We start from the raw sequence: 25,004 nt of genomic DNA on the forward strand, positions 1-25,004 counted from the left end.
GGGAACCGAAGGGCTGGCACTGGCACTCTGGGGCTGGCCTTGTCACTGAAACTAGAACAGGATCTGTAGTGAGGAGGTGGGGCTCTAACATTGCGCCTGAAAAACACAGCAATGCACTCATATGCTCTTGGTCTGCGAAGCCACCAGTGGGGCTGGGGGCAAAGTCACTCTGGGGCTGGCACAGTGACTCTGGGGCTGGCCCTGTGACTAAAACTAGAACAGGATCTGTAGGGAGGAGATGGGGCTCTAACATTGCGCCTGAAAAACACAGCAATGCACTCATATGCTCTTGGTCTGCGACACCACCAGTGGGGCTGGGGGCAAAGTCACTCTGGGGCTGGCACTGGGACTCTGGGGCTGGCCTTGTGACTGAAACTAGAACAGGATGTATGGTATGTGTATATGTTTTAATCGTGTAACCAGATGGATTAATAAAAGGCAACACCCGTAGCAGGTTTCTGTTGGATCTGTGTCTGTGAGAAGTGGGCTGTGTGCTGGAGAAGGAGAGCCGCTGTTGGAGAGTTGCAATAGTGACAGGTGTGAGCTGTGAGGATGATGAGGGCTCAGAGCAGCCCCAGGTGCGAGCTATGAGGATGAGGAGGAGGGGGTGGCTCCTGCCGGTGGGAGGTTGTTTTAGGGCGAGGGTTTGCTGCCGCTGGCTTTTGCATGGAGATGCTGGAGAAGAGGAGTTTATGGGGGGCTCCTGGGGCTGTCTCATGGAAGGACGGTGAGCGCTTCGGACAGGGTCCGGGGGATCACCTGGATACGCACTTGGGGATGTGGTGCATTGCTCGAAGGAGGAGCCGAGGGACAAACCTTTGTGCCGAGAAGCAGCGGCCAAACAGGTGAGCCCGTGCGCCTTTGTAGCGGGGACTTTTCTCCTTTCCCTTTTGAATTTTGTCCTTCTGAGGTTGAAATGAGGGGGCTGCCCTGTTGTCCCTCCTTTTAAGGGGTTTGGATTGAGGTAAAATTGTGCCTTTTGCCATCATTTGAGGCAAGCCCCTTCTTTTCTGCTCTTCTAGGGGATGCGATGGAAGGGGAGCCCACATTTCTTTGCCCTTGTTCAAGTGAGGTGGGCGCCCGAGCGTGGCGTCAGTTTCGGGGCTTCACAGGAAGGGAGGCGCAGCTGTGGCAGCGCTGGCAGGGTGGGCATGGGGCTGCGCCGCTGCATTTGGGGCGCTTCTGCCCCTGGCCCGGCAGCGAAGGGTCCGGCGCGGGAGCCCCGCTGGCAGTGGCTGGGGATGGCCGAGGCGGGAGGGGAGTTTGGCACGGCGGGGCTGCCGCGGGACTGCCGGAGCCGCGCCGGTGCGAGCCGTGCGGAGCCGAGGGGAGCTTTGGCCGGGCCGGCGGGCGGGGCAGGCGGCGCGGGCGCTGCGCCGGTGCCGGCCGGTGCCGCCGCTCCGTCCGCTCCGGGCGCGGGGCTCGGGCGCCGCCGGGGCCCCCCGGGCCCGGTGCCGGCCCCGCCGGGCCGGGGGGAGCGGGCGGGGGTCTCCCGGCGCGGCGCCGCCTCTGCCTGCCCGAGGAGCCGCTTTCCTGCCGGGAGCGCGGCTTCTCATTTTCCAGCCTTCCTGCCTGGGGTGGCTGTGAGGTGGTTCTGGGGAACTTATCGGATCGTTTTCTGTTGTCCGGAGTTGGTGTGGGAGAAGGGCCGTGGGGCACTTTTTGGTTGTTACGGTTCTCGCTTCAGGCGCTGATGACAAGGGGTTTTTTTTGGCTTGAGTGTTGTTGTTTGGTTTCTTTTTGATCGTTTCTTATGTTTTTAAAGGATGTGTTTTTAAAGGCTTACAATGGTTTTTCTGGGTCGTAGCATGAAGAAGAGGGTAGGTTTTTAATTCGGTTGTGGAGGCTTTTATTAGCGTGAGTGCGTAGTGTTTGTTTTGGTGGCTTGAGGTAGTGTCCTGTACTTAATTAGTTAGGTTGTTTGTTTTTTTAATATGTTGATGATTGCATTCTTGTTTATTATATTATAGGGGTTTTATTCATTTGGCTTATTTGATTGCCGTGTGTGTTTTATTGTTGCAGGGAATTTGGGAGTTGTTGTTTATGGTTACATTTCTCTTTTGGCGACGTGCTTATTTCTAAGTGGTATTTGTGTTTTGATGGTTTGAGGCATTATGGGTTTATTGAGTTAGGAATAATTATTTTGCTTTGTTAATATGATTTTTTTTTTGGTAGTTTGATGTATTTGGTTGTTGTTTTTTATTAGTTTTGTTTTTGGGAACGTGAGTATTTCTATGGTGGATCTTTTTAGGTAGTTATTTTATTTCGGTGGTGAATCTTTTCTTTCTTCGTGGTTCCGATTTTGTTATATCGGTAATTATTTGGTGGTTTTTTTTCGTTCATTTTATAGAGTATTGGGTTCTCTTTATGCGTTAGTATAGTGGTAGAGTTTTGGGGTTTGATTTTTAATTTTTTTTCTAAGAAACGTTCGGGGTCTGTTGTATGGTTTGGAGTATAGTAAGTTAGTTGGCTTTTTTTTTTTTTCTTAATGTCTTTTTGTGATTTGCTGTGTGGGTTTTGTTATGAACAAAACAGCTTGGCTGCGACACTTGGCTTGGGCTAAGTACTGACATTGAAATGTTAAATAGCTAATTGTTCCTGGGAATCACCTACCTCCCCCCACCCGCACTACCATTCTATAGGTCTTTTTAGAAATGTGTGTGTCATTTTTGTGATGTGATAAGAACCGCTAGTGAAAGAAGTGTAGTGCGGGTTTTTTTGCCGGTAGTTGGTTGGCTGTGGAACCTTTCTGAATATTTTGGACGGCATTGTTGGGAATTTGATGCTGTTTTGGCATTTTAGTTTGAGGAACTGGATTAGAACTGCAAAGTTTTAACTCGAATGAAACAAAAGGAATGCATAAATACGAAAATAGGAATATAAAACTTCAATTTTAAATATGAACGGAAAACATATAAATAAAACATGTAACATGAATAATGTTATCCATTACTATTAGGTATTATATTGTTTGATATAGGGTATTTTATATGTTTATATACATATACATGTAGATTATAAATATAAATATGCATTTAGAAACGTATAATTAATACATGTGGATATATAAATATGACAAAATAATAGGAATCAATACAGTACATAATGCATATTTTACTGTATATGTCTTATTATGACACATTATATGTCATAGGAATTATAGCTCGAAATATAGTACCTCAAGATACTGTGATAGAATATATAAGTACTTGTGAAAATCGAAAATAGAAATAAAGAAATATCTAAATATAGTTTAAAGTAAAGGGGATTTTAATTGTCTATTTGGTAGTAGGTAGGGGTTTTATTATAAAAATGATAAATATAAATAAAATAAAATTAGAAATCTATGTATAGAAATATATCCTAAATACGTTAAGAGCTATATAAAATCTCAAAGGTAAGTAACTATAAGTATTAGCGGTATGTACGAAATAGAATTGAAATGAAAATTTATCTATCTTGCTACCTTATTATCTATATAATATATATTTATAGATACATCAATATAAAGGAGTAATGCGCATGTGACTATAATGATGAAAAAATATATGAATATTCAAGTAGCGTTTAAAGAAAGGGATTTTTTTGCTTTTATTTGATTAGAGGCAGGGTTTTAATGGAAAAACGATGAATATACATTTTGTTTTGGTATCTATCTAAATATGGATATCTAAATATGGAATTCTTTTAAGCTGCATCCCAAGCAGATCTGAAGACAAAGGTAGAGAGCTGGTGGATGTAGGTAATCTATGTTTATTGTGAAACTTTAATTTATAACTAAATGGGTCTATAAATTAGCATTGCTTATATATTGTAGTTTCTCATATACATCTCAGGTGATCTCAGACATCAATTTAAACAATTGAGGGCTTAACAGAAGAGGAAATCAAAAGATATTGGTTGATTTCTCCTTGTATGCCAACACAGAAGTATCTGTTCATATTGCTTTTTGAATATAGGGGACATTCTTTGTAATGCACTAAAAAAAAAAATTAAAACCTATTGGGTTGTACAAATTTTTCATTAAAAAATTGTACTAATTTGTGCCAATTTCCTAATACAAAGCTATACTACACTATTATAGTTCTCTAAAAATAGGAAAAATTACTTTTTAATGTACTAGCTGTTCTAGAAGTGCCATATATTTTAGCAATAGTTAGTACATTTTTGTTTTAATGAATACTGTATCATGTGTATCCTGTAAAATTTGCCTGCAAAATAACCGCATATCCAGCAAAGAATCCTGCATAGTTTTTACTATTCCAAAAAACACAATGGAAGAAGAACCATCTGTGTTGAGGGACATCCAGGTGGAAAGCAACTCTTGCAAAGGCAAGGATTTTAGCAACATCCATTTAGAATCTACTTCATAGACTCTGAGAATTTTCATGTGTTTACAGCTGGAAATAAATCTACTGGAAAGAATCTGGGCTTGAATATGTTTGAGCACAACACACATTTTAAATTGTTAATTGTAAATTAAATGTAAATAAAAATAAGTATGAGGAAGAGATAGACTATAAATAACACCATACATCAATCTACAATAAAAATGTACATTTGAACATAAATGCGAAAAATAATGATAAATTTAGACGGAGTTTAAAGAAAGGGATTTTTAAAAAAATTTTTACTTGCATAGAGGCAGGGGTTTATTTTAAGCCCTATAAACCTTTCAGAAATAGAAATCTAACTATAGAAATATGTAAGCAATGTATTAAGCAATGCATAGAAATATGAATTGTAATAAAGGAATAAATGTAAGAAATTATAAAAATACAATTACACATCAATATACGTTATAAATCCGAATGTGAATATAAATATGAAAAATATAAAAATAAAAGAGCTTGAAATGCAGTTTAAAAGAGAAGGTTTTTGCTTTTGGTTCCTGTTGGGTTAGAGGCAGGGTTTTTTGCTGGCGTTCTTTTCCGCGCGGGATGTTTTGGGGCATTTGCTGCAGGGCAGGTTCCGGAGGGCATCGCGCCCGTTCTTTTCTGCCGCCGGCCCCGCCCGCGGCCCCGAGGCGAGCGGCGGCCCCCGGCGGTGGCGGGCGGCAGTGCTGCCGCCCTGTGGGCAGAGGGCGGTACTGCAGCCCGCCGCCCGCGGCCGCCATCTTGGGAGTGGCTTGTCGCGGACTCGCTTGACCTTCTCGAGATGGCGCGAAAAAGAGGACGTCGGCATTCGAGGACCCGTGTCTGTTTTTTCTACACTGCCTGAATGGTCCCCAACGCCGGCGCCCCCCGACGGGATTTCCCGCGGCGGTTCCGGTGCCGTGCACAGGGGCTGTGGGGTCAGCAGCACCGCGAGCGTGCGGGTTTTTGGCGGGGGCCGACGGGCATCGGCGTAATACGCCTCTCTCCGTCCAGGTCCCCACGGGCCGCCATCTTGCGAGTCCCTGGTGGCGGGCTCGCTTGAAAAGTGCTGCCGCCTTGTGGGCAGAGGGCGGTACTGCAGCCGCCGGTGCCGGGGCGGGAGCGCGCGGCGAGCGGCGCGCGGGGCGGTGTCTGTGAGCGCAGGGCGGGGGGCGGCGGCGGCTCGGGCGGCCCGAGCCTCAAAAACAAGCTCTGGTCAGGAAACAAGCTTGGTGCTTTGCGCGCAGAAGAGGAATTTCCAGTGCGCATGCGCCTAGCGGCCATGACACTGTACGGAAAATGGAACTCTGCTGTAGGAAGGCGGCCATGATGCTGTACGGAAATTCCAGTGCGCATGCGCAGGGCGGCCATGACACTGTACGGAAAATGGAACTCTGCTGTAGGAAGGCGGCCATTATGCTGTACGGAAATTCCAGTGCGCATGCGCAAAGCGGGCGTCCTGCAAAGGGAACCGCGCATGCGCACTGCGTGGGGGGGGGAGAACCTTGCCATCTGTTTTTTGGGGGTTTGGGATTTTTGGAAATTTGGTGTTTTGGGAGTTTGGGGGGTTTTGGGGATTTGGGAATTTGGGGTTTGGGATTTTGGGGATTTGGGGATTTGGGGTTCGGGTTCCCGGGATCCCGGCCCTGCTCAGCCTCTCCCGGATCCGCAGCAGCTCCGGAACCGCCTCGAAACGGAGCCGGGACCCGCCCGGGTGAGCCTGAAACCCCAAATCCCCCAAAAATCCCCCTAAACCTCAAACATCCCCCAAAAATCCCCTAAATTTCAAATTCCCAAACCCCCCCCCCCCCAAACCCCCCCAAAAAACACTAGACCTCAAAAAAACCCAAAACCCCAAAATCCTCCAAAAATCCCCAAAATCCCAAACCCCCAAATCCCCTACATCCCCAAAAACCCCAAATATTCCCCAAAAATCCCCTCAATTCCAAAATCCCAAACCCCAAAAATCCCCCAGATCCCAAACCCCCAAAATCCCCTAAAAATCCCCCCTGAAGTCCCCCAAATCCCCAAAACCCCCCAAATATCCCCCCCAAAAATCCCCCAAACCCCAAAATCCTCCAAAAATCCCCAAATCCCAAACCCCAAAATCCCCTAAATCCCCCCAAACCCCAAAATGCTCCAAAAATCCCCCAAAAATCCCCTAAATCCAAAATCCCAAACCCCAAAAATCCCCTAAATCCCAAAATCCTCCAAAAATCCCCCAAAAATCCCCAAAATCCCAAACCCCCAAATCCCCTACATCCCCAAAAACCCCAAATATTCCCCAAAAATCCCCTCAATTCCAAAATCCCAAACCCCAAAAATCCCCCAGATCCCAAACCCCCAAAATCCCCTAAAAATCCCCCCTGAAGTCCCCCAAATCCCCAAAACCCCCCAAATATCCCCCCCAAAAATCCCCCAAACCCCAAAATCCTCCAAAAATCCCCAAATCCCAAACCCCAAAATCCCCTAAATCCCCCCAAACCCCAAAATGCTCCAAAAATCCCCCAAAAATCCCCTAAATCCAAAATCCCAAACCCCAAAAATCCCCTAAATCCCAAAATCCTCCAAAAATCCCCCAAAAATCCCCAAAATCCCAAACCCCCAAATCCCCTACATCCCCAAAAACCCCAAATATTCCCCAAAAATCCCCTCAATTCCAAAATCCCAAACCCCAAAAATCCCCCAGATCCCAAACCCCCAAAATCCCCTAAAAATCCCCCCTGAAGTCCCCCAAATCCCCAAAACCCCCCAAATATCCCCCCCAAAAATCCCCCAAACCCCAAAATCCTCCAAAAATCCCCAAATCCCAAACCCCAAAATCCCCTAAATCCCCCCAAACCCCAAAATGCTCCAAAAATCCCCCAAAAATCCCCTAAATCCAAAATCCCAAACCCCAAAAATCCCCTAAATCCAAAAATCCCCCAAAAATCCCCAAAATCCCAAACACCCAAATCCCCTAAATCCCAAAAAAACCCAAATATTCCCCAAAAATCCCCTAAATTGGGGATTTGGGAATTTTGGGATTTGGGAATTCCCGCCCCTCCCCCCTCCCTCATTCCCGTTTTTTTTTTTTCAGCTCCCGCCGGGAATTCCGGACCCCCCCGCCCAAACGGCTCCGAGCAGCTCCAGAAAATACCCAAAAAAATTCCCAAAATTCCCAGGAAATCGTGGAGAAAGCGGCGCCGGCCCGGAGGCTGCAGATCCCCGCCGGAAATCCGGGAATTCCGACAGGAAATTCAGGAATTCTGGCGGAAAATTCAGGAATTCCAGAAAGAAATTCGGGAATTCCAGTTGGAAATTCAGGAATTCCAACGGGAAATTCGGGACTCCTGGCTGGAAATGCAGGAATGGCATCAGGAAATCCGGGAATTCTGTCAGGAAATCCGGGAATTCCGGGAATCCCGGTGCGTTCCCAACTTTCCGTGGCTCAGTTTTACGGGAGCCGGAATTACCGGGACCCCCCGGAGTGGAAACGGCTCCGGGAGCTGCTGGGGCACGGAGAGATCCCGGAAAAAACCCGGAATTCCGACAGGAAATTCCGGAATCCCGGCGGGAAATCCGGGGATTCCGCCAGGAAATCCGGGAATTCCGCCAGGAAATCTGGGAATTCTGCCAGGAAGGGCAGCTCCAAAGGCAAAGGGAGCAGCGGGAATTCCCGGAATTCCAGGCTGGGGAATTCCAGGATTGAGAATTCCCAGATTTCCAATGTTGAGAACTCCCGGAATTCCAGGATGGGGAATTCCCGGATTTCCGGGATTGGGAATTCCTGCAGAATTCCAGGATGAAGAATTCCCTCATTTGCTTTGATAGACTTTCCTGCCCCTGGCACAGAGGGAGGGGCTATAAACCAAATTGTCATTACAAATCTGTCTGAAAAGGACCTAAAATTAGATGCCATGAAAATGGCTCTGGGAATCCCCAAAGTCCCAGCTACGGTAAGAATCAGACTTTGTGCCTCTGTCCTGGAAGAGCACAGCACTGCAATGCATCCTAACACATTTTGCAACCTTCTAACAGATATATTTCATCTCATGCAAGAAGACAGATGAGTAATTCCCAGGAGCTTCATGCAAAATTGGCCCTAAAGCAGATCCCAGTAGGCATCAAGGTAAGCAAAGAAATGTAGCCCTTTCCATTTTAGCCAGCTGCAGTTGACAACAGATTTCAAATTTAGACTTCAAACATTCTCATGAAGAAATTAACCCTTAGGTTGTTGTGGCTTTACTGTGATCCATGTAAAATAGCACCTTTTCCTTGTGCATTTTTTTTAACACAACACTTTTTTTTTTTTATTTTTTCCTTGCTAGGCTGGATTCTGTATGCTGCAAGGCTGTCATATCAGGATATGCTGCAAAAGAGTTTGTTGCATCTTCTTCCTGAAAAGTTGGTGGAGTTTCTCTCTATGCAGAGGGTACAACATTTATGGTCAGGACAGGGTTTTCTTGCTTTGTGGTTTTCTTGCTGCTGCTGCTGCTTTTAAAGGGGTCAACACTTAGCTCCAGGAAACTGAAACTAAATGTGAGCAGGGACTGGAGGAAGGAAGCAGGGAGGATCCACTACAAGATTCCAAAAACTAAATAAAGCAGGATTCAACTGCCAGTGGCTGAATAGCAGCAATTTATGAGCTGTTCCTCAAAAGCCCCAGACAAGCACCAAGTCCTGTGGGAAGCTGGAGATTGACAGAAGACACCTCCAGAAGAGTCTGCTGTTGAAATTTCCTTTAAGCCTTTTTTTTTTTTTTTTTTTTTTTTTTCAAGTGGATCATCCAGACCTGGCAAATGCATAAGGTCAGCCCTTGGAAGAGCAAAAAGCTCTCGCCAAGAAAACCAAACGAGTGGCTGAAATCTGTCCATTTGTCTGCCTGTCTTTTTGGCCTTGGATTACTGTGCTTTTCAAAGCTATTCTTTCATAACTTGGATAAAAAGGTAAATGTTTCATATAGCCCCGCAAGTAGTAATCATCCTGTCCATGCAAAAAAAACCTGCTGCCTGAGGGATGGGCCCCAAACCAGAGGTGTTTCTCATTTACCTACAAAGCGTCTGGCTTTAGCATGTGTAGTCAGTTTTTGTGAACATGTGAGTCCATTGCCTGCTCTAACAGAGTTAGTGACTTACTTTCAGTGGTTGTAGAGAGTTTCCCTGAAACAGCACTGTTTGTAGTCCACTGTGTGACTTAGGAGACACAATAGCCAGACAATTCTGCAAGTGTAATATAACTGTATGTGGCGTTCCCAGAAAATGCTCTGAAGTCTTCTCTCCGTTGCACCATGGTGATAAAAACCACTGCTGCTTTTCAAGCTCCACGAGGCCATGCTGTGCTGTGCTGAAAGGGATAGAAAAGCCAATTAGCTCTGAAAAGTGAAGGGCAGGCAGAGAGGGGTGCTCTGGCCTGGAATTCCCTCCCTTTGGCAGCAGCAAAGGTCAGCTGTGCAGCCAAATTTCAGTGACCACATGTGGATCCAGCTTGTGCGTGTTGCCAGCTATCTGCACAGGGAGTGGGAGAGGGTGGGGAGGAAGAATTGATTCTGGAAGGGGAAAGCCTGAGTTAAAGGGAAAAGTGGAGTGAAATGTGACAGCTGGGATTTCCAGAAGATAGTTTGATGGATGCTGGCCATCCAGCTTCCCTAGAACTCTTTATCAGTAACACCCTCTATATCTCCCTGAGTGACTTTTAGCCTGTCTGGCAGTTTTCAGCACCAGTGTGTGAGCGAAAAGAGGTGGAAGGCAGTTCTCTCTGATTTGGCAGCTCTGGGACTTTGTGCTGCTGGCTGAGGGTCTGGATTCCTCAGGAACTTCCTGGCTACCTGTGGCTCCCACAGGCTTGTAGGACTGTGCTTAGAGAAACCCTGAGCTGCCCGATGTCTGCTCTTGCTGCAGCTCTTCTGAATAGTCCTGGGTGTGGATGTGAGCCTGCAGTCCTTGGGAGGCAGAATTCACTCCACAATCCCAAGGGACTTGCTCTATCTGTCAGTGCAGGCCAGCTGTGGGAATCCTCCAAGTCCCTTTATCCTGTTCTGTGTGTCAAGGCCCTGTGGCTGACCACGAGTGCCCCGAGCTGCCATGGACCCTTCTTGCAAGGGCAATTGTTTTCAGAGTCAGCGTAGGTGCTGGCTACCTTTGGAAAAGTGTGAATACCCCGGGGAAATCCATGGGGCAGACACCTTGGGCCATACTGTGTGCTGGCACCATCAGCAGGCATGATACAGACAGAGGTGCTTTGCTTTTGGTGTGAAACTTTGGTAATGGTGAGACTTCTTGGTTAGGTCAGAAGGTTTTAGAGGGAAATGTCCACTCACGTGATCAAAAGAGAAGATCCTGGCATGGTTAAAAATGGGAAACAGTGAGCTTGTAGGTTTAGGTGATCTGCTTGTGGTCATTCTTCAGACTTTTAATATTCATGCAGAAGTTTGGCAGAAACAGGAAACTTATGTGTAGACCAAAATCAGTTCAGCTTCTACAGTAAATGGTATTAACTGGTGTTATGTAGCTTTGACCCTTTGGAGAGATCTAAATCTGGCCTTTCCCAAGTTCTGATGGAGTAAAATAACTGTTTCCCAGTCTTTTATTTGCAGATGCTCTAAATATTGTTGCTGGGGATCTATATAAAAAATTCAAAGGTAAGTAAAAATAAGTATTAGCAGTATGTGTGAAATATAATATAAATAATAATTTGTCTATCTTGCTACCTTAATATATATATATATATATATGATATATATATATATATGATATATATTTCTAAATACGTCACTATAAAGTAGAAATGCAAATGTGACTATAATGATGAAAACAATATATAAATATTCAAGTATCGTTTAAAGAAGGGGCTTTTTTTTTGCTTTTTATTTGGTTAGAGGCAGGGTTTTAATGGAAGAAAAATGAATATACCTTTTATTTTGATATCATTCTAAATATAGAAATATATATTCAATGTATGCAGAGATTTTTCTATTCTATCTCTTCTGAATATTTATTTTCATTTCTATTTTATACTTTCATATAACACCATACATCAATCTACATTTTAAACGTAAATTTGAATATAAATGCGAAATATAGAGATAAATTTAAACGCAGTTTAAAAGAAAAGGGGTTTTTAAAAGATTTTTACTTGGATAGAGGCAGGGGTTTATTTTAAGCAATAGAAACCTTTTAGAAATAGAAATCTATCTATAGAAATATGTAAGCAATGTATTAAGCAATGCATAAAAATATAAATTGTAATAAAGGAATAAATGTAAGAAATTATAAAAATACAATTACACATCAATATACATTAGTAATCCGAATGTGAATATAAATATGAAAAATATAAAAATAAAAGAGCTTGAAATGCAGTTTAAAAGAGAAGGTTTTTGCTTTTGGTCCCTGTTGGGTTAGAGGCAGGGGTTTTTTGCTGGCGTTCTTTTCCGCGCGGGATGTTTTGGGGCATTTGCTGCAGGGCAGGTTCCGGAGGGCATCGCGCCCGTTCTTTTCTGCCGCCGGCCCCGCCCGCGGCCCCGAGGCGAGCGGCGGCCCCCGGCGGTGGCGGGCGGCAGTGCTGCCGCCCTGTGGGCAGAGGGCGGTACTGCAGCCCGCCGCCCGCGGCCGCCATCTTGGGAGTGGCTTGTCGCGGACTCGCTTGACCTTCTCGAGATGGCGCGAAAAGGAGGACGTTGGCATTCGAGGACCCGTGTCTGTTTTCTACACTGCCTGAATGGTCCCCAACGCCGGCGCCCCCCGACGGGATTTTCCGCGGCGGTTCTGGTGCCGTGCACACGGGCTGTGGGGTCAGCAGCACCGCGAGCGTGCGGGTTTTTGGCGGGGGCCGACGGGCATCGGCGTAATACGCCTCTCTCCGTCCAGGTCCCCACGGGCCGCCATCTTGCGAGTCTCTGGTCGCTTGAAAAGTGCTGCCGCCTTGTGGGCAGAGCGCGGTACTGCAGCTCCCCGGCCAGCGCCGGGCCGAAAACCACCGAGACGGCGCGGGGGGGCCAGAGCGGCCCCAAAACCACCGAGACGGGGCGGAAGCGGCAAGAGCGGCCACAGAAACCACCGAGACGGGGCGGAAGCGGCCAGAGCGGCCCAAAAACCACCGAGTTGTGGCGGAAGTGGCAAGAGCGGCTCCAATTACCACCGAGACGGGCCCGGAGGGGCGCGGGGCGGCGGCGAGCGGGGCGGTGTGTGTGAGTAAAAGGGAAGCGGTGAAGGCGGCTCCGCGGCAGCGCCGGGGAAGGATGGCAGCGGCGAGGGCGGCCCGGCGGGGCCGGTACCGGCGGGCGGCGGAGGCGCGGTCGCGGCGCTCCCGGGCCGGGGTGGAGCGGCGTCGGAACAGGGCTGCGCCCGCCCCTCCTGCCGCCCTCCTGGGAATGGGTTGAGGCATTATGGGTGTATTTAGGTAGGGATAACGATTTTGTTGGTTTGTAAACAAATGTCAGTTGTTCTGACAGGAACAGGCTGAATGGGGCTGTAGCTCTGCCTACGAGGTCAAGCAGTGATAAGGCCTTGTCAGACCCTGGGAAGTAGAGGATGAGTAAAGAAGTGAGCCTCTGTGTAGCACTTCTCTGTAACAGATTAGCAGCTGCTGTAGCATCATTTCCTAGACATTGAGTGGTCTGGGGCTGGATTAGAAAAAAATTAGGTTTAGTGTGTTGTTTAACAGCTGCAGGTGGAGGAACCTGTGCCTTCTGCTCTCCCCACAGCTGTCTCGGCTGTCACACCTGTCCTGAGGAAAGCCCTGTGGAAGGAGCTCGGTGCCGCAATTCAGGACCCTGAGGCCACTGTGAAACTGCAAATTCTTTCCAAGCTGTTGCCACCTCCGGGAAGCAAAGGGCTGCACAACCTGATGGACTGCCTTCCTGCTGCTCCGGAGAGAGCAGGCAATGAAGAGAGGTGGGCAGCGTGTGTGTGTGTGTGCCTCCCCCAGGGCTCAGTTTGTCCTGGGAATCAGTGTGATAGGAATGGGAGCATTAACAGCGTCCTCTCCTCCGAGAATCTGTTGCTTTGCACTTTGGCAGCAAGACATCTTTAAGATATACAAAACCAAGTTAAAATGTTAATAAGAAAATCAACAACTATCTCTCTGCAGCTGGGCCGTGGCAGATGCCATATCCACGGTGCTCAAAAACTCAGAGGAGCTGCATTCCTGGAGGAGACATCTCTTCTCAGCCTGCGTAAAGGGGTTAGTTGCCATGTACAGCAGCAGTAAAGATGAAGGCAAGCAAGAAGTGGAGAGGTCCGTGCTGCTGAGGTTAGAGGAATTATTGGTGAGACTGCTTATCTGCTTTGCCACAGAGGGACTGTATGCATATGTGTGATTGGGCAGTTGTAATTTTGTAAATACAGATTGGACTCGATTTCCTGTTTTATGGATTCTGGTTTCCATGGAGTTTTCATAGCTTTTTCCGAGTCCTGAGAATCCTTTATACGAGGCAGTTTTGTGTTCTTGATGATGACTTTCTGGTACGAATCCCCTTTGAATGTGTGAGCTTGAGGTATTTAGGAGAAAGAAATCAAAGGTTACCAGTGGAATTAAAAAAAAAAAAAAAAGAAGTTAAAATTAATTAATTATTATAAATTAATTAATTTAATTTTTTAAATTTAAGTTATCACCTTCTTTTTTAAAAGAAGCTGATAGAGATACTTGTGCCAAGACCCATCTGCCATGCCATCTGAAGTCTGGGGCAAAAGTCTGGTTGATCAGGAATAGAAATCAGACTTTGATCTTGAAGAACACTACTTGGTCACTCCCTCTGTATACTGTTGCCTTGGTTTGAGTTCAGTGAACACAGATCCCTGTGACACGCAACACTGAAGGTCCCTGGGCAGTGAATGCCTTTGCGCTCTCATGGCTTTTGCTGAGACTCCCTTGTAGGACCTGGCTGACTCTGCAGGCCCTGGGGCCACCTCACAGGGTCCATCCCATCCTGAGGGTGTTTCCAGCCTGGCGAGGTTGGCACCTGCATTCCCAGGACTGTTGGGATGTGCAGCTGTCAGTCTGCTCCAGGCTCTCGCTTTGACTTGTCAAGTTGCGATTCCTTTTGCACTTGAGGCGTTTGAAGAGTATTGAGCCGCTGGGTTTTTGGAACCTACAGCCCAGCTTGCTTTTTGATTCCATACAGCCCCTGCTCCCAGACCAACAAGTTTCTTTTGAGCCAGGCATTAGGATTGTTGTATCCAAGAGCTTTTTTCCCTGTTAACCTCAGATCATCCCACGTGAGCGTTTGGCTTGCGTGTTCTTAGTGTGTCCCTTGAACAAAAATTGCTGTAGAAGCTCCATGTGCCAAATGTAAACCAACACCTGTTTTTACTTGCTGCACACAGTGTGTGGTTGAAGAAGTGGACCCAGATGACTGGTGTGACCTTGTGAAGACAGGGCTCAAGTAAGTGCTTTCATTTGAATTTGGTTTGGTTTCACCAAGTTCATTTTCTTTGCCAAGTTAATTTTCTTTGCCAAGTTCTCATTTCTTACCCAACTTGTAGCTTCAAGTGGGTTTTCTTGGGTTTGGTTACAGTCTGACTTCTCTGTGATCCTTCTCCCAAAGGTACCGTTACAGAGATGAAACATTTCTGAAGGTCCTGAACGTTGCCATCCAGTTACTATACATGAAAGAATCCTCACTAAGAGCGTAGTCAAGCTCTCCAAACTACACATGGTGGTCACACAGCACTCTCTATTTTTGGCAGCCATCCTGAGGTCAAGAGAAGATGATTGCATGAGCGTCCAGACAATAGGTATTTTTTAGTCATCTTCTTCCCATCCTAAACACAGCTAATCTTCTCTTTCGTGCATTATATTCTTTCCATCCAGTAACACATCCACCCATGTAAATACTTGCAGAGTTATTAGCAGTTCCAGAATACTGGCATTTAAATTGTACCTCTGCTTGGATCCAAATGTTACATTCATTTTATGCTGGTTGTAAAGACTTCTGTTTTTAAAACTAGTGGAAAGGCGGGTTTGGGTTTTTGTTTGCTTATTTGTTGTTCTGGTATTTTTAACCCAGCTGAAGTCTTGGATTTATTCTTTTGGTTTCTGAGGTACTTAGTGTAAGATCACTGAAGTGCACATAGATCCTGTGATGTTTAAGCCTTGGCTACAGGTGACACAGGCTTCTGAAAATGGAAATGGCCTTGGCAGAGTAGCAGCTGTGAAGCGAAGCAGAATTAAAATGCATGAGAGCAGAAGAACCAAGTGAAATGGTACTTCTGGGTGCTGTGTGCTCCTCTGGCCTCTGCCTGCTGTGAACACTTTGTGTTGCAGCTCGGTGTAGTCCAATTCAGTGTTTGTTTGGTTTGATTTTTGTGTGTAACAAAAACACTGGTCACTTACTCTAAACAAATTCCCTCCTTTACTGGACACATCCTGGAGTGGGACCAGACTCCCCCTCACCCTGGAGGAATTCCCTGCTCCTCTGGAGAGGGGTGAAGCCAAAGCTTAGGAGCAAAGGCAAACCACCAAACCAGGGGCATTCTATATATATCCAAATAAGGGGCTCTGTCTTCCTGCTTTTCCTGTAGTTCTCCTTCCTGGTTTCACCTGGCCTGGAAGGATGGGCATGGCCTGTATTTATCATCTGAAAGTGGTGTTACTAAATCTGTCCAGAGGTTCTGATTACAGACGCTCATTTTCTGCCAGAAAACATTTTCATTTCATTCCTTTCACCCAGGATGGCTCTCTGTGGTCTCAGACAGTGTTCCCTGGGAGGAAGGGCAGCCTTTGCCTCGCCTGCACAGCTCAGGTGGATGTGACAGAACTGGTGTGGCCTGACAAGGCATGAGCAGCTGTCTGTGCACTGGAGTGCCTTGAAACCTTTCTCTGTGAGGTTTTGGACACTTTCCTCTTTGGGATTTCTTGTGACACAGCACCAGGTATCCCTTCCTTTGTATAAAGTACCCTTGGTAAAGGATTGAATGACGGACAAGTGGGGCCATGGATAAAAATGGTTCTGTTAAAATTAGGCTAAGAATGCAATAGAGAAATGAGCTTCCTTTTAATGAAATAGTTAGGAATAAAAATGCTTTTATATTTGAATTGGTGTCCCCTCTCACGGATAAAACCCCATGGTGAGCAATCACAGCAGAAGTGTGAAAGCCGGGATCTTTTGACTTCCACAGAGGGCTTAATGCTCTTTTCCTCCTCTCTTTCAGGACAGGAGAAATCATTAAGCTCCTCCCATCTTTGCCAGAAGCTTCAGTGTTTAAGCAGCCAGAGCCAAGAGGCTTCAGCACCAGGGGTGTGCACTGGAGGGCTCCTGGTCCTGCCCACGCTGTGGGGTAAGTCAGAGGGACGCAGGGTTCCCCTTTTCCTCTCTGCTGGGATTAACTGCCTCGGGAATGCCATTTCTGACAGCCCAGCCGTACCCCTGTGTGCTGGGAAAGGGCAGCAGGGAAGAGGCAAATGCCAGAGTTCCTTGGGGCTGACGGAGCTGTGGTGTTTGGCTGTGCCCAGGGGGGCAGGCTGGGCATTGTTCGGGCACCCAAGGACTGGTCTGGGGCTGGGAGCCCGGGGAGCCGAGCTCTCGGTGCATTCCCAGCTCTGCCAGCTGCTGCAGGGCTGGGTGCCAGCCTCTGCTGGGGCTGGGGCAGGAGCTGCAGGGGAGGGCTGGCAGGATTTGGGAGCAGAGGGAGGAAAATGAGGAACGGTGCTGGGCGGCGCTCAGCCTGTGCTGGTGTCAGCGCAGCCGTGCAGGGCGCCGGGATCTGGGTTCAGCTCCGGCTCTCCTGGGGTTCAGGGTGCAAGGTCGGAGGGACTGGGTTTATCTGTGGCTTTCCAGGCCAGCAGGAACAAGGGGAATGTGGTGCCAGAGCTGTGTCCCATCGGGCTGCGCTTCCCTCTGAGCACAGAGTCTGGGCTGAGGGGAGATTGCTGCGAGTGCCCCGTGAGCAATCCAGGGAACTCGGAATTGCATCCGCTGCTGGGAACACTGCCTGAGCTCTGCTCAGGCTGTGTCTGCGAGGAGTGGGATTTGGGCTGCAGAGGTGCTGCTGGGCACAAAAAATGGAGTAAATCCTCTCCAGGGACGTGCAGTGAAGGACAGTGCAGCAGGGAAGGGGAGTATTTGCAAATTATATCAGTATTTCTCCCAGAACAGGGAGAAATGGGGTGGAGCAGAGATGGGCTGGTTTGGTTTTGTCTGGGCCGGTTATTCCTTGTGCACTGTTTTAAATCTGTTGTAGGTTTTAATCTCCAGTCTCTTTCCAACAAAAGCTGACAGAAATTTAGGTTCAGGGTTAGAAGTTGGGTCCATTCACTGCAAAACCTTGCCCAGGCTGGAGGACTGGGGTGATGGCTGCTCTCAGCAAAGGTTACCTGTGAATACCGTGTCAGATTTCCCTCAATGCTGGGCAGAAAAGGTGAGGGTTTGGATCAGGAATTCTGCAAACAAAGCCTGTGTGATGTTGGTTTATTGTGTTTTTCAGGGAGCCAGGGCTGGCACAAGGACTCGTGCAGGTGCTGCTCTGGCACTGGAGCTGTTGCCCTGTGGAGCCATTTTAAAGGTGTGATTATGGAACATTTTGGAGGCTGTTTCTGGAATTCCATTTGTAGCTGGACCTCACTCCGAGTGCAGCAGTCCAGGTGAGGGTTCTGACCTCTCCAGACTTGTGCTCACCTTGGTACAGCCCGGGGCTGGAGCAGTTTTCCAGGGAAGTGGAGATGGCTGAGGATGGGTGCTCTGGAAAGCAGGGACCTGCTGGGATTTGCATTTGCAAAGCTGCCGTGAAGTTTGTAAAACCAGCAGGAAATTCTAATTCCTGTGGTTTTTGGGGAGGAGGTGCAGGTCACCCTGAGAGCTAGACCAGAACTGGTTTGTGGTAAGGAGTCTGAGGTGTGTAAGTGCCACAGCTGGTATGAGCTGTGTGCTAAATGCAGTCCCAGCCCCAGAGGGAGGCTGATGGGCTCTGCTCATTGCTGTCCCCAGCTGTCCCCAGCCCGCTGCTCCCCCGTGGATCTGCTCTGGATTCGGGCTGTCGGTGCTGGAGCGCCCTGCTCCCTGCAGGGCCCTGCCCCTAACCCACGCAGAGAGAGAGAGCCCTGCTGGCCAGAGTGATCTTTTTTCATTTTTTCTCCCTGTGCTGTTAGCAAGGAAGGGATGGGACTGCTCTTGGGCCGGGAGCACTCAGTGCTCAGGTGAACACCCGCCTGGGAGCGTGAGGGTTTGCAGAGCGAGCAGCTGCTGCGGCTCAGGAGCAGCCACAAGTTCTTTGTTCCAAGGCAGGCCAGAACTTTCTAACCCCGGGGTTTATTTGGCTTTTCGAACCCAGCACCTCTGCTCAGTTCTGCCGCACTGAGGGTACTTTTGTTCAATGCCTTCTGTTGGAACTTGTCAGCTCTCAGTGTAGCGCACACAGCCCCAGCCCTGCCCTGCAAACCCTTCCCCATCGTGCCCACACAGTTTCCTCTCTCACTCACTCGGGGCAGGCTCCTACTGACAGCCACAGAAACAGAAGTTATTTTATGTTGTTTTATTCTTTTCCTGCGTAATGCCCGTGTCTTGTATTGGTACATCAATCCCAGCTTCTCCCGAGGCTGCAGATCAAATCTTTCAGTGTCTGTGGGAGTTTCTGGTTTTCCCATTCCCATGTCTCCCCTCTCTCTCTGTATGAAAAAAAAAATTTAATAATGGATTTGTTAAGCATTTGTTGCATAAATTAACATACAGAAGGTGTTATCATTAGTATTATTATTGTAATAATATAATTAAAATGTATACTTTTGTTACAAGATTTTTAAATTATGGTGTTAAATTTTATTTATTGTTATATTTTATTAGTTATTCTTATTTTTGATATTTCTTAAAGTTGTACACTTTAATAAGTAGATTTGGTGTTTTAGATAAATGTATACATTTTATTAAATTTTTATATTTGTATGTTAATAAAATAATTTTTTTTTTGTTTTTTGTAAAACTGCGTATTTAATAGTTTTATATTTGTTTAAAAGTTATTTAGGGTAAGGGATGTCGAATTAGATTGTTTATTTAGATAATATTTTAATTGATTTAATTGTTTTAGTGTGGTTGAAGTAATAGGTGGTATAAAAACTGATGCTACCATTTTGATTTTAAGTTTCAAAGCTTAAAATTACTTTTATATTTTGATTACTATTGATGGATAAATGACTTTTTTGTTTTAAATTGGTAGCTATTTTAATATTAAGAGTTAATAATGTAAGGGCTTTTTAATTATATGGACTATTTGTAATGGTTTTTATTGGTATCTTAAGTAAGTAAGTAAAGAATGGATTTTTTTGAGTAGTGCTAGATAAATACAAAGCATTTAAACTTGAAACTTTAGTTAAAGTTACTTAAATGTTTGTTTTTGGTTGGTTAATTGGTAAAGTGACATAATTAAAAGTAAATAAAGTAGAGTAGAAGTAAAATATTTGATAGAATTTCATAATTTGTAAGTTACTAAATAAGATTTTTATAACATTGATTTTTATATTTATAAAGAAACTTACAGTTTATATATTTTGGTGGGTGTAGTACACGATGTTAGGTGTAAGTTGCAAGTCTTGTGTAATCTGCGTTTGTATTTCCATAGTGTAATTTGTCTTTGTATTGACATTGGTGTTTTATTTGTGGAGCGGTGAGTGTGTTTTTTGTGTGATCTGATTTTATGTTTCTTATTGAAATTTACTTGGGTTTTTGTACTTGTTGAGATATAAGTAAACTTTATGTTTTGATATGAGAAATAATGATATAAGTTGTTATAATTTTTCAGTTATAAGTATGAAGAAATATAAGAGTAAAATAATGTATGTAGTAAAGAAGAAATTGATAATAATTAGGAATTACTTAGATAATATCTATAATTAGTAACATAGGTGAAATTATATAATTAGTAAGTATTAAAAGATTGTACATACTTTTAGAGTTTATAACAGTTGATAAATATTAAATTAGTGGTAAGTTAAATAATTATGTGTGGATAATGATTTTTCAAGTTTATTTTAAAAATAAGTTTATTTGTTATATTGTTAAAGTTAAATTGTTAAGTTAAAATTATTTGAATTTATTTTTGACGTAGAAAATATTTGGGTTTGTTGTTAATTATTTTATTTAGGTAGCGTTAGGGTTAGGTTATAGTTTAAATTTTAATTGGTGAATGTTATTTAATATATTTTTATATAATGTTTTTAAAAATAGTACTTAAGAGTAAAAATGTTAGGATTAAAGATTAATTACATTATTTAATAATTGGATTTTTTTAGAAGTTTTTTAGAATTGAGATGCTTTGAATATAGTAAACTTCTTTTTAAAGATTTGGAAGTGGTTATGGACAGGATTGTGAGTTTGGATTTGGATATTGAGAGTGTGAAGGTGGAGGAAATGTATGAGAGAGTGATTACTTAGTGTGAAACTTAGAAAAAGAAATTAATGTTGTAGTTGGATTTTGTATTCAAGTGATTTTGTAATAATAACTGAGGAAAGTGATAAGTTTAACAGTTTGGAGGAGGTTTTTAATGGAATACCTTTTTAATCTTGAAAAATAGTTAAAATTATGATATAACATTAAGTTAAATTATAGAGTTAGTGTAGAGATTAGTTAGAGAGTTAACTTGGTTTAAGCGCTGTATAAGTTGAGAATAAAAAAGTAGGAATTAGAAATTTTATGTGTGTTTTTTAGATCATTCTATAAAGAGATAATAAAGTATATGAAAGTTGGTTGTAAATATCATAACAATATTTAATAAATATTGTTTATTATAAAAGCTTATATATTGATATAATATAATTAGTATATTAGTGGTAAGTGTTTGAAGAAGTTAGGATAACTTTTAAAAAATATTTATATATTCAGGAAATAGAGTAAAATTTTCAAACAGCATGATATGAATAGTAATTGCTATTTTTTGGTGTCGCTTCTAAAAGATAAGAGTAGAGATTGTAATGAAGTACAGAATTTTTGATGAAATTGATGATATAATACAGTGTACTTTTTTTTACTTCTGAATAGGCGTTTGTTAGTGTTTTCTTTTAGTTGTTTTAATTGGAGGTGTTTTATTTTTTTAAGAAAATTGACCATATACTGTATAGTTTAGAGAAATGATTTTTAATAAAATTTAGCATAAGTTATATTAAATAACATTTAAATTTAGACTGAATGAATTTTGATAGTAAGGAATAATAAACTTAATTTTAATTGATAAAAAGAAAATTTATTTGTTTAAATGTATTGACATTTAATTTTGTTTGATTTCATTAATACTTAACATATTAAATGTTATTACTTATAAATATTGAAGGTTTTTTAAGTCTTTTGGTTTTGAAGAAATTTTAGCTTGCTGAGTTATGATTATTACTTATATCTTTACAGGGTGGTTTTACTTATTGGGAGACATGTTTCTTAGGAAAATATTTTTATTTGTGTTACATTTCAAATGGTACTAATTTGTATAGTGGGTTTTTTTTTTTTAATGCAGGATATTGATTAGATTGTTTTATAGTTTTTGTGGGCTTTGACAAATATTTATATGGTTAGGCTTTTCTATATTTGAAGTATGTTCTGATGGTTTTTGTTGTTTAGAATTTGAAGAGTATTTGGTGTTTGGAGGAAATAAAGGTGAGGGTTTTTTGGATACGGTTGAGTTGTATTTTTAATGTTAGTAAGGACTACTTTTGGTACGTTATTTTGATTTTTTGTTTGGTTATGGGGAGGGTCTCCTGTTAGATGTGCAAGCATGAGACTGGCACTAGGGCTTTTTGTCTAATGGTTGATGGGTCTCTTTATGGGGAGGAGGTGTTATTTTAAGTATAAAAGAAAGGGGCTTTTAAAAAAGATTTTTACTTGGATAGGGGCAGGGTGTTTATTTGAAGCCATATAAACCTTTTAGAAATCTAAATCTAACTATAGAAATATATAAGCAATATATTAAGATATGTGAAAAAATATAAAATATAATAAAATATAATAGGAATAAATGTAAGAAATTATAAAAATACAATTACACATCAATATACGTTATAAATCCGAATGTGAATATAAATATGAAAAATATAAAAATAAAAGAGCTTGAAATGCAGTTTAAAAGAGAAGGTTTTTGCTTTTGGTTCCTGTTGGGTTAGAGGCAGGGGTTTTTTTGCTGGCGTTCTTTTCCGCGCGGGATGTTTTGGGGCATTTGCTGCAGGGCAGGTTCCGGAGGGCATCGCGCCCGTTCTTTTCTGCCGCCGGCCCCGCCCGCGGCCCCGAGGCGAGCGGCGGCCCCCGGCGGTGGCGGGCGGCAGTGCTGCCGCCCTGTGGGCAGAGGGCGGTACTGCAGCCCGCCGCCCGCAGCCGCCATCTTGGGAGTGGCTTGTCGCGGACTCGCTTGACCTTCTCGAGATGGCGCGAAAAAGAGGACGTCGGCATTCGAGGACCCGTGTCTGTTTTTTCTACACTGCCTGAATCGTCCCCAACGCCGGCGCCCCCCGACGGGATTTTCCGCGGCGGTTCCGGTGCCGTGCACAGGGGCTGTGGGGTCAGCAGCACCGCGAGCGTGCGGGTTTTTGGCGGGGGCCGACGGGCATCGGCGTAATACGCCTCTCTCCGTCCAGGTCCCCACGGGCCGCCATCTTGCGAGTCCCTGGTGGCGGGCTCGCTTGAAAAGTGCTGCCCCCATTGTGGGCAGAGGGCGGTACTGCAGCCGCCGGTGCCGGGGCGGGAGCGCGCGGCGAGCGGCGCGCGGGGCGGTGTCTGTGAGCGCAGGGCGGGGGGCGGCGGCGGCTCGGGCGGCCCGAGCCTCAAAAACAAGCTCTGGTCAGGAAACAAGCTTGGTGCTTTGCGCGCAGAAGAGGAATTTCCAGTGCGCATGCGCCTAGCGGCCATGACACTGTACGGAAAATGGAACTGTGCTGTAGGAAGGCGGCCATGATGCTGTACGGAAATTCCAATCCGCATGCGCTTAGCGGCCATGACACCGCGCGGGAAAATAAAACTACGCATGCGCAAGGCGGCCATGACAGTGTACGGAAAATGGAACTCTGCTGTAGGGAGGCGGCCATGATGCTGTACGGAAATTCCAATGCGCATGCGCTTAGCGGCCATGACACCGCGCGGGAAAATAAAACTACGCATGCGCAAGGCGGCCATGACAGTGTACGGAAAATGGAACTCTGCTGTAGGGAGGCGGCCATGATGCTGTACGGAAAACCCAGTGCGCATGCGCCTAGCGGCCATGACACCGCAACGGAAACTGGTACTGCGCATGCGCAAGGCGGCCATGACACTGTACGGAAAATGGAACTGTGCTATAGGAAGGCGGCCATGATGCTGTACGGAAATTCCAGTGCGCATGCGCAGGGCGGCCATGACACTGTACGGAAAATGGAACTCTGCTGTAGGAAGGCGGCCATTATGCTGTACGGAAATTCCAGTGCGCATGCGCAAAGCGGGCGTACTGCAAAGGGAACCGCGCATGCGCACTGCGTGGGGGGGGGAGAACCTTGCCATCTGTTTTTTGGGGGTTTGGGATTTTTGGAAATTTGGTGTTTTGGGAGTTTGGGGGGTTTTGGGGATTTGGGAATTTGGGGTTTGGGATTTTGGGGATTTGGGGATTTGGGGTTCGGGTTCCCGGGATCCCGGCCCTGCTCAGCCTCTCCCGGATCCGCAGCAGCTCCGGAACCGCCTCGAAACGGAGCCGGGACCCGCCCGGGTGAGCCTGAAACCCCAAATCCCCCAAAAATCCCCCCAAACCTCAAACATCCCCCAAAAATCCCCTAAATTTCAAATTCCCAAACCCCCCCCCCCAAACCCCCCCAAAAAACACTAGACCTCAAAAAAACCCAAAACCCCAAAATCCTCCAAAAATCCCCAAATCCCAAACCCCCAAATCCCCTACATCCCCAAAAACCCCAAATATTCCCCAAAAATCCCCTCAATTCCAAAATCCCAAACCCCAAAAATCCCCCAGATCCCAAACCCCCAAAATCCCCTAAAAATCCCCCCTGAAGTCCCCCAAATCCCCAAAACCCCCCAAATATCCCCCCCAAAAATCCCCCAAACCCCAAAATCCTCCAAAAATCCCCAAATCCCAAACCCCAAAATCCCCTAAATCCCCCCAAACCCCAAAATGCTCCAAAAATCCCCCAAAAATCCCCTAAATCCAAAATCCCAAACCCCAAAAATCCCCCAAATCCCAAAATCCTCCAAAAATCCCCCAAAAATCCCCAAAATCCCAAACACCCAAATCCCCTACATCCCCAAAAACCCCAAATATTCCCCAAAAATCCCCTCAATTCCAAAATCCCAAACCCCAAAAATCCCCCAGATCCCAAACCCCCAAAATCCCCTAAAAATCCCCCCTGAAGTCCCCCAAATCCCCAAAACCCCCCAAATATCCCCCCCAAAAATCCCCCAAACCCCAAAATCCTCCAAAAATCCCCAAATCCCAAACCCCAAAATCCCCTAAATCCCCCCAAACCCCAAAATGCTCCAAAAATCCCCCCAAAATCCCCTAAATCCAAAATCCCAAACCCCAAAAATCCCCCAAATCCCAAAATCCTCCAAAAATCCCCCAAAAATCCCCAAAATCCCAAACCCCCAAATCCCCTACATCCCCAAAAACCCCAAATATTCCCCAAAAATCCCCTCAATTCCAAAATCCCAAACCCCAAAAATCCCCCAGATCCCAAACCCCCAAAATCCCCTAAAAATCCCCCCTGAAGTCCCCCAAATCCCCAAAACC

The 25,004-nt window shown here is 45.2% G+C and overlaps 1 protein-coding gene across 6 annotated transcripts; it reads left to right on the forward strand.

Moving 5' to 3' along the window:
• Nucleotides 1-762: 762 nt before the first annotated feature.
• LOC116806620 (uncharacterized) lies at nucleotides 763-21,920 on the forward strand. Of its 6 annotated transcripts, XM_072928958.1 has the most exons (6): nucleotides 763-845; nucleotides 12,203-12,522; nucleotides 13,039-13,228; nucleotides 13,425-13,586; nucleotides 14,660-14,718; nucleotides 14,881-21,920. In XM_072928958.1, the coding sequence occupies exons 1-5, from the start codon at nucleotides 778-780 to the stop codon at nucleotides 14,703-14,705; spliced, it is 786 nt and encodes a 261-aa protein (XP_072785059.1). In that variant the 5' UTR covers nucleotides 763-777; the 3' UTR covers nucleotides 14,706-14,718; nucleotides 14,881-21,920. The 6 variants fall into 6 exon arrangements, 4 of the variants coding, with proteins under 4 accessions (XP_072785059.1, XP_072785058.1, XP_072785061.1 ...); XM_072928957.1 differs by lacking the exons at nucleotides 14,660-14,718; nucleotides 14,881-21,920 and having other exon boundaries at nucleotides 13,425-13,863; XR_012055874.1 differs by lacking the exons at nucleotides 763-845; nucleotides 14,660-14,718; nucleotides 14,881-21,920 and adding an exon at nucleotides 1,167-1,305 and having other exon boundaries at nucleotides 13,425-13,863.
• Nucleotides 21,921-25,004: the final 3,084 nt, after the last annotated feature.

The sequence above is a fragment of the Taeniopygia guttata genome, chromosome 4 (assembly GCF_048771995.1).
Source record: "Taeniopygia guttata chromosome 4, bTaeGut7.mat, whole genome shotgun sequence".
Lineage (NCBI taxonomy): Eukaryota > Metazoa > Chordata > Aves > Passeriformes > Estrildidae > Taeniopygia > Taeniopygia guttata.

What these genes read in the sequence shown, in the direction of transcription:
- LOC116806620 (XM_072928959.1), top strand. Translation starts at nt 12,054, where the DNA reads ATGGTCCCCAACGCCGGCGCCCCCCGACGGGATTTTCCGCGGCGGTTC. An exon ending in CGGCGAGCGGGGCGGTGTGT is followed by an intron (nt 12,523 to 13,038) that starts GTGAGTAAAAGG and finishes CTCTCCCCACAG; the next exon opens with CTGTCTCGGCTGTCACACCT. An exon ending in AGAGCAGGCAATGAAGAGAG is followed by an intron (nt 13,229 to 13,424) that starts GTGGGCAGCGTG and finishes ATCTCTCTGCAG; the next exon opens with CTGGGCCGTGGCAGATGCCA.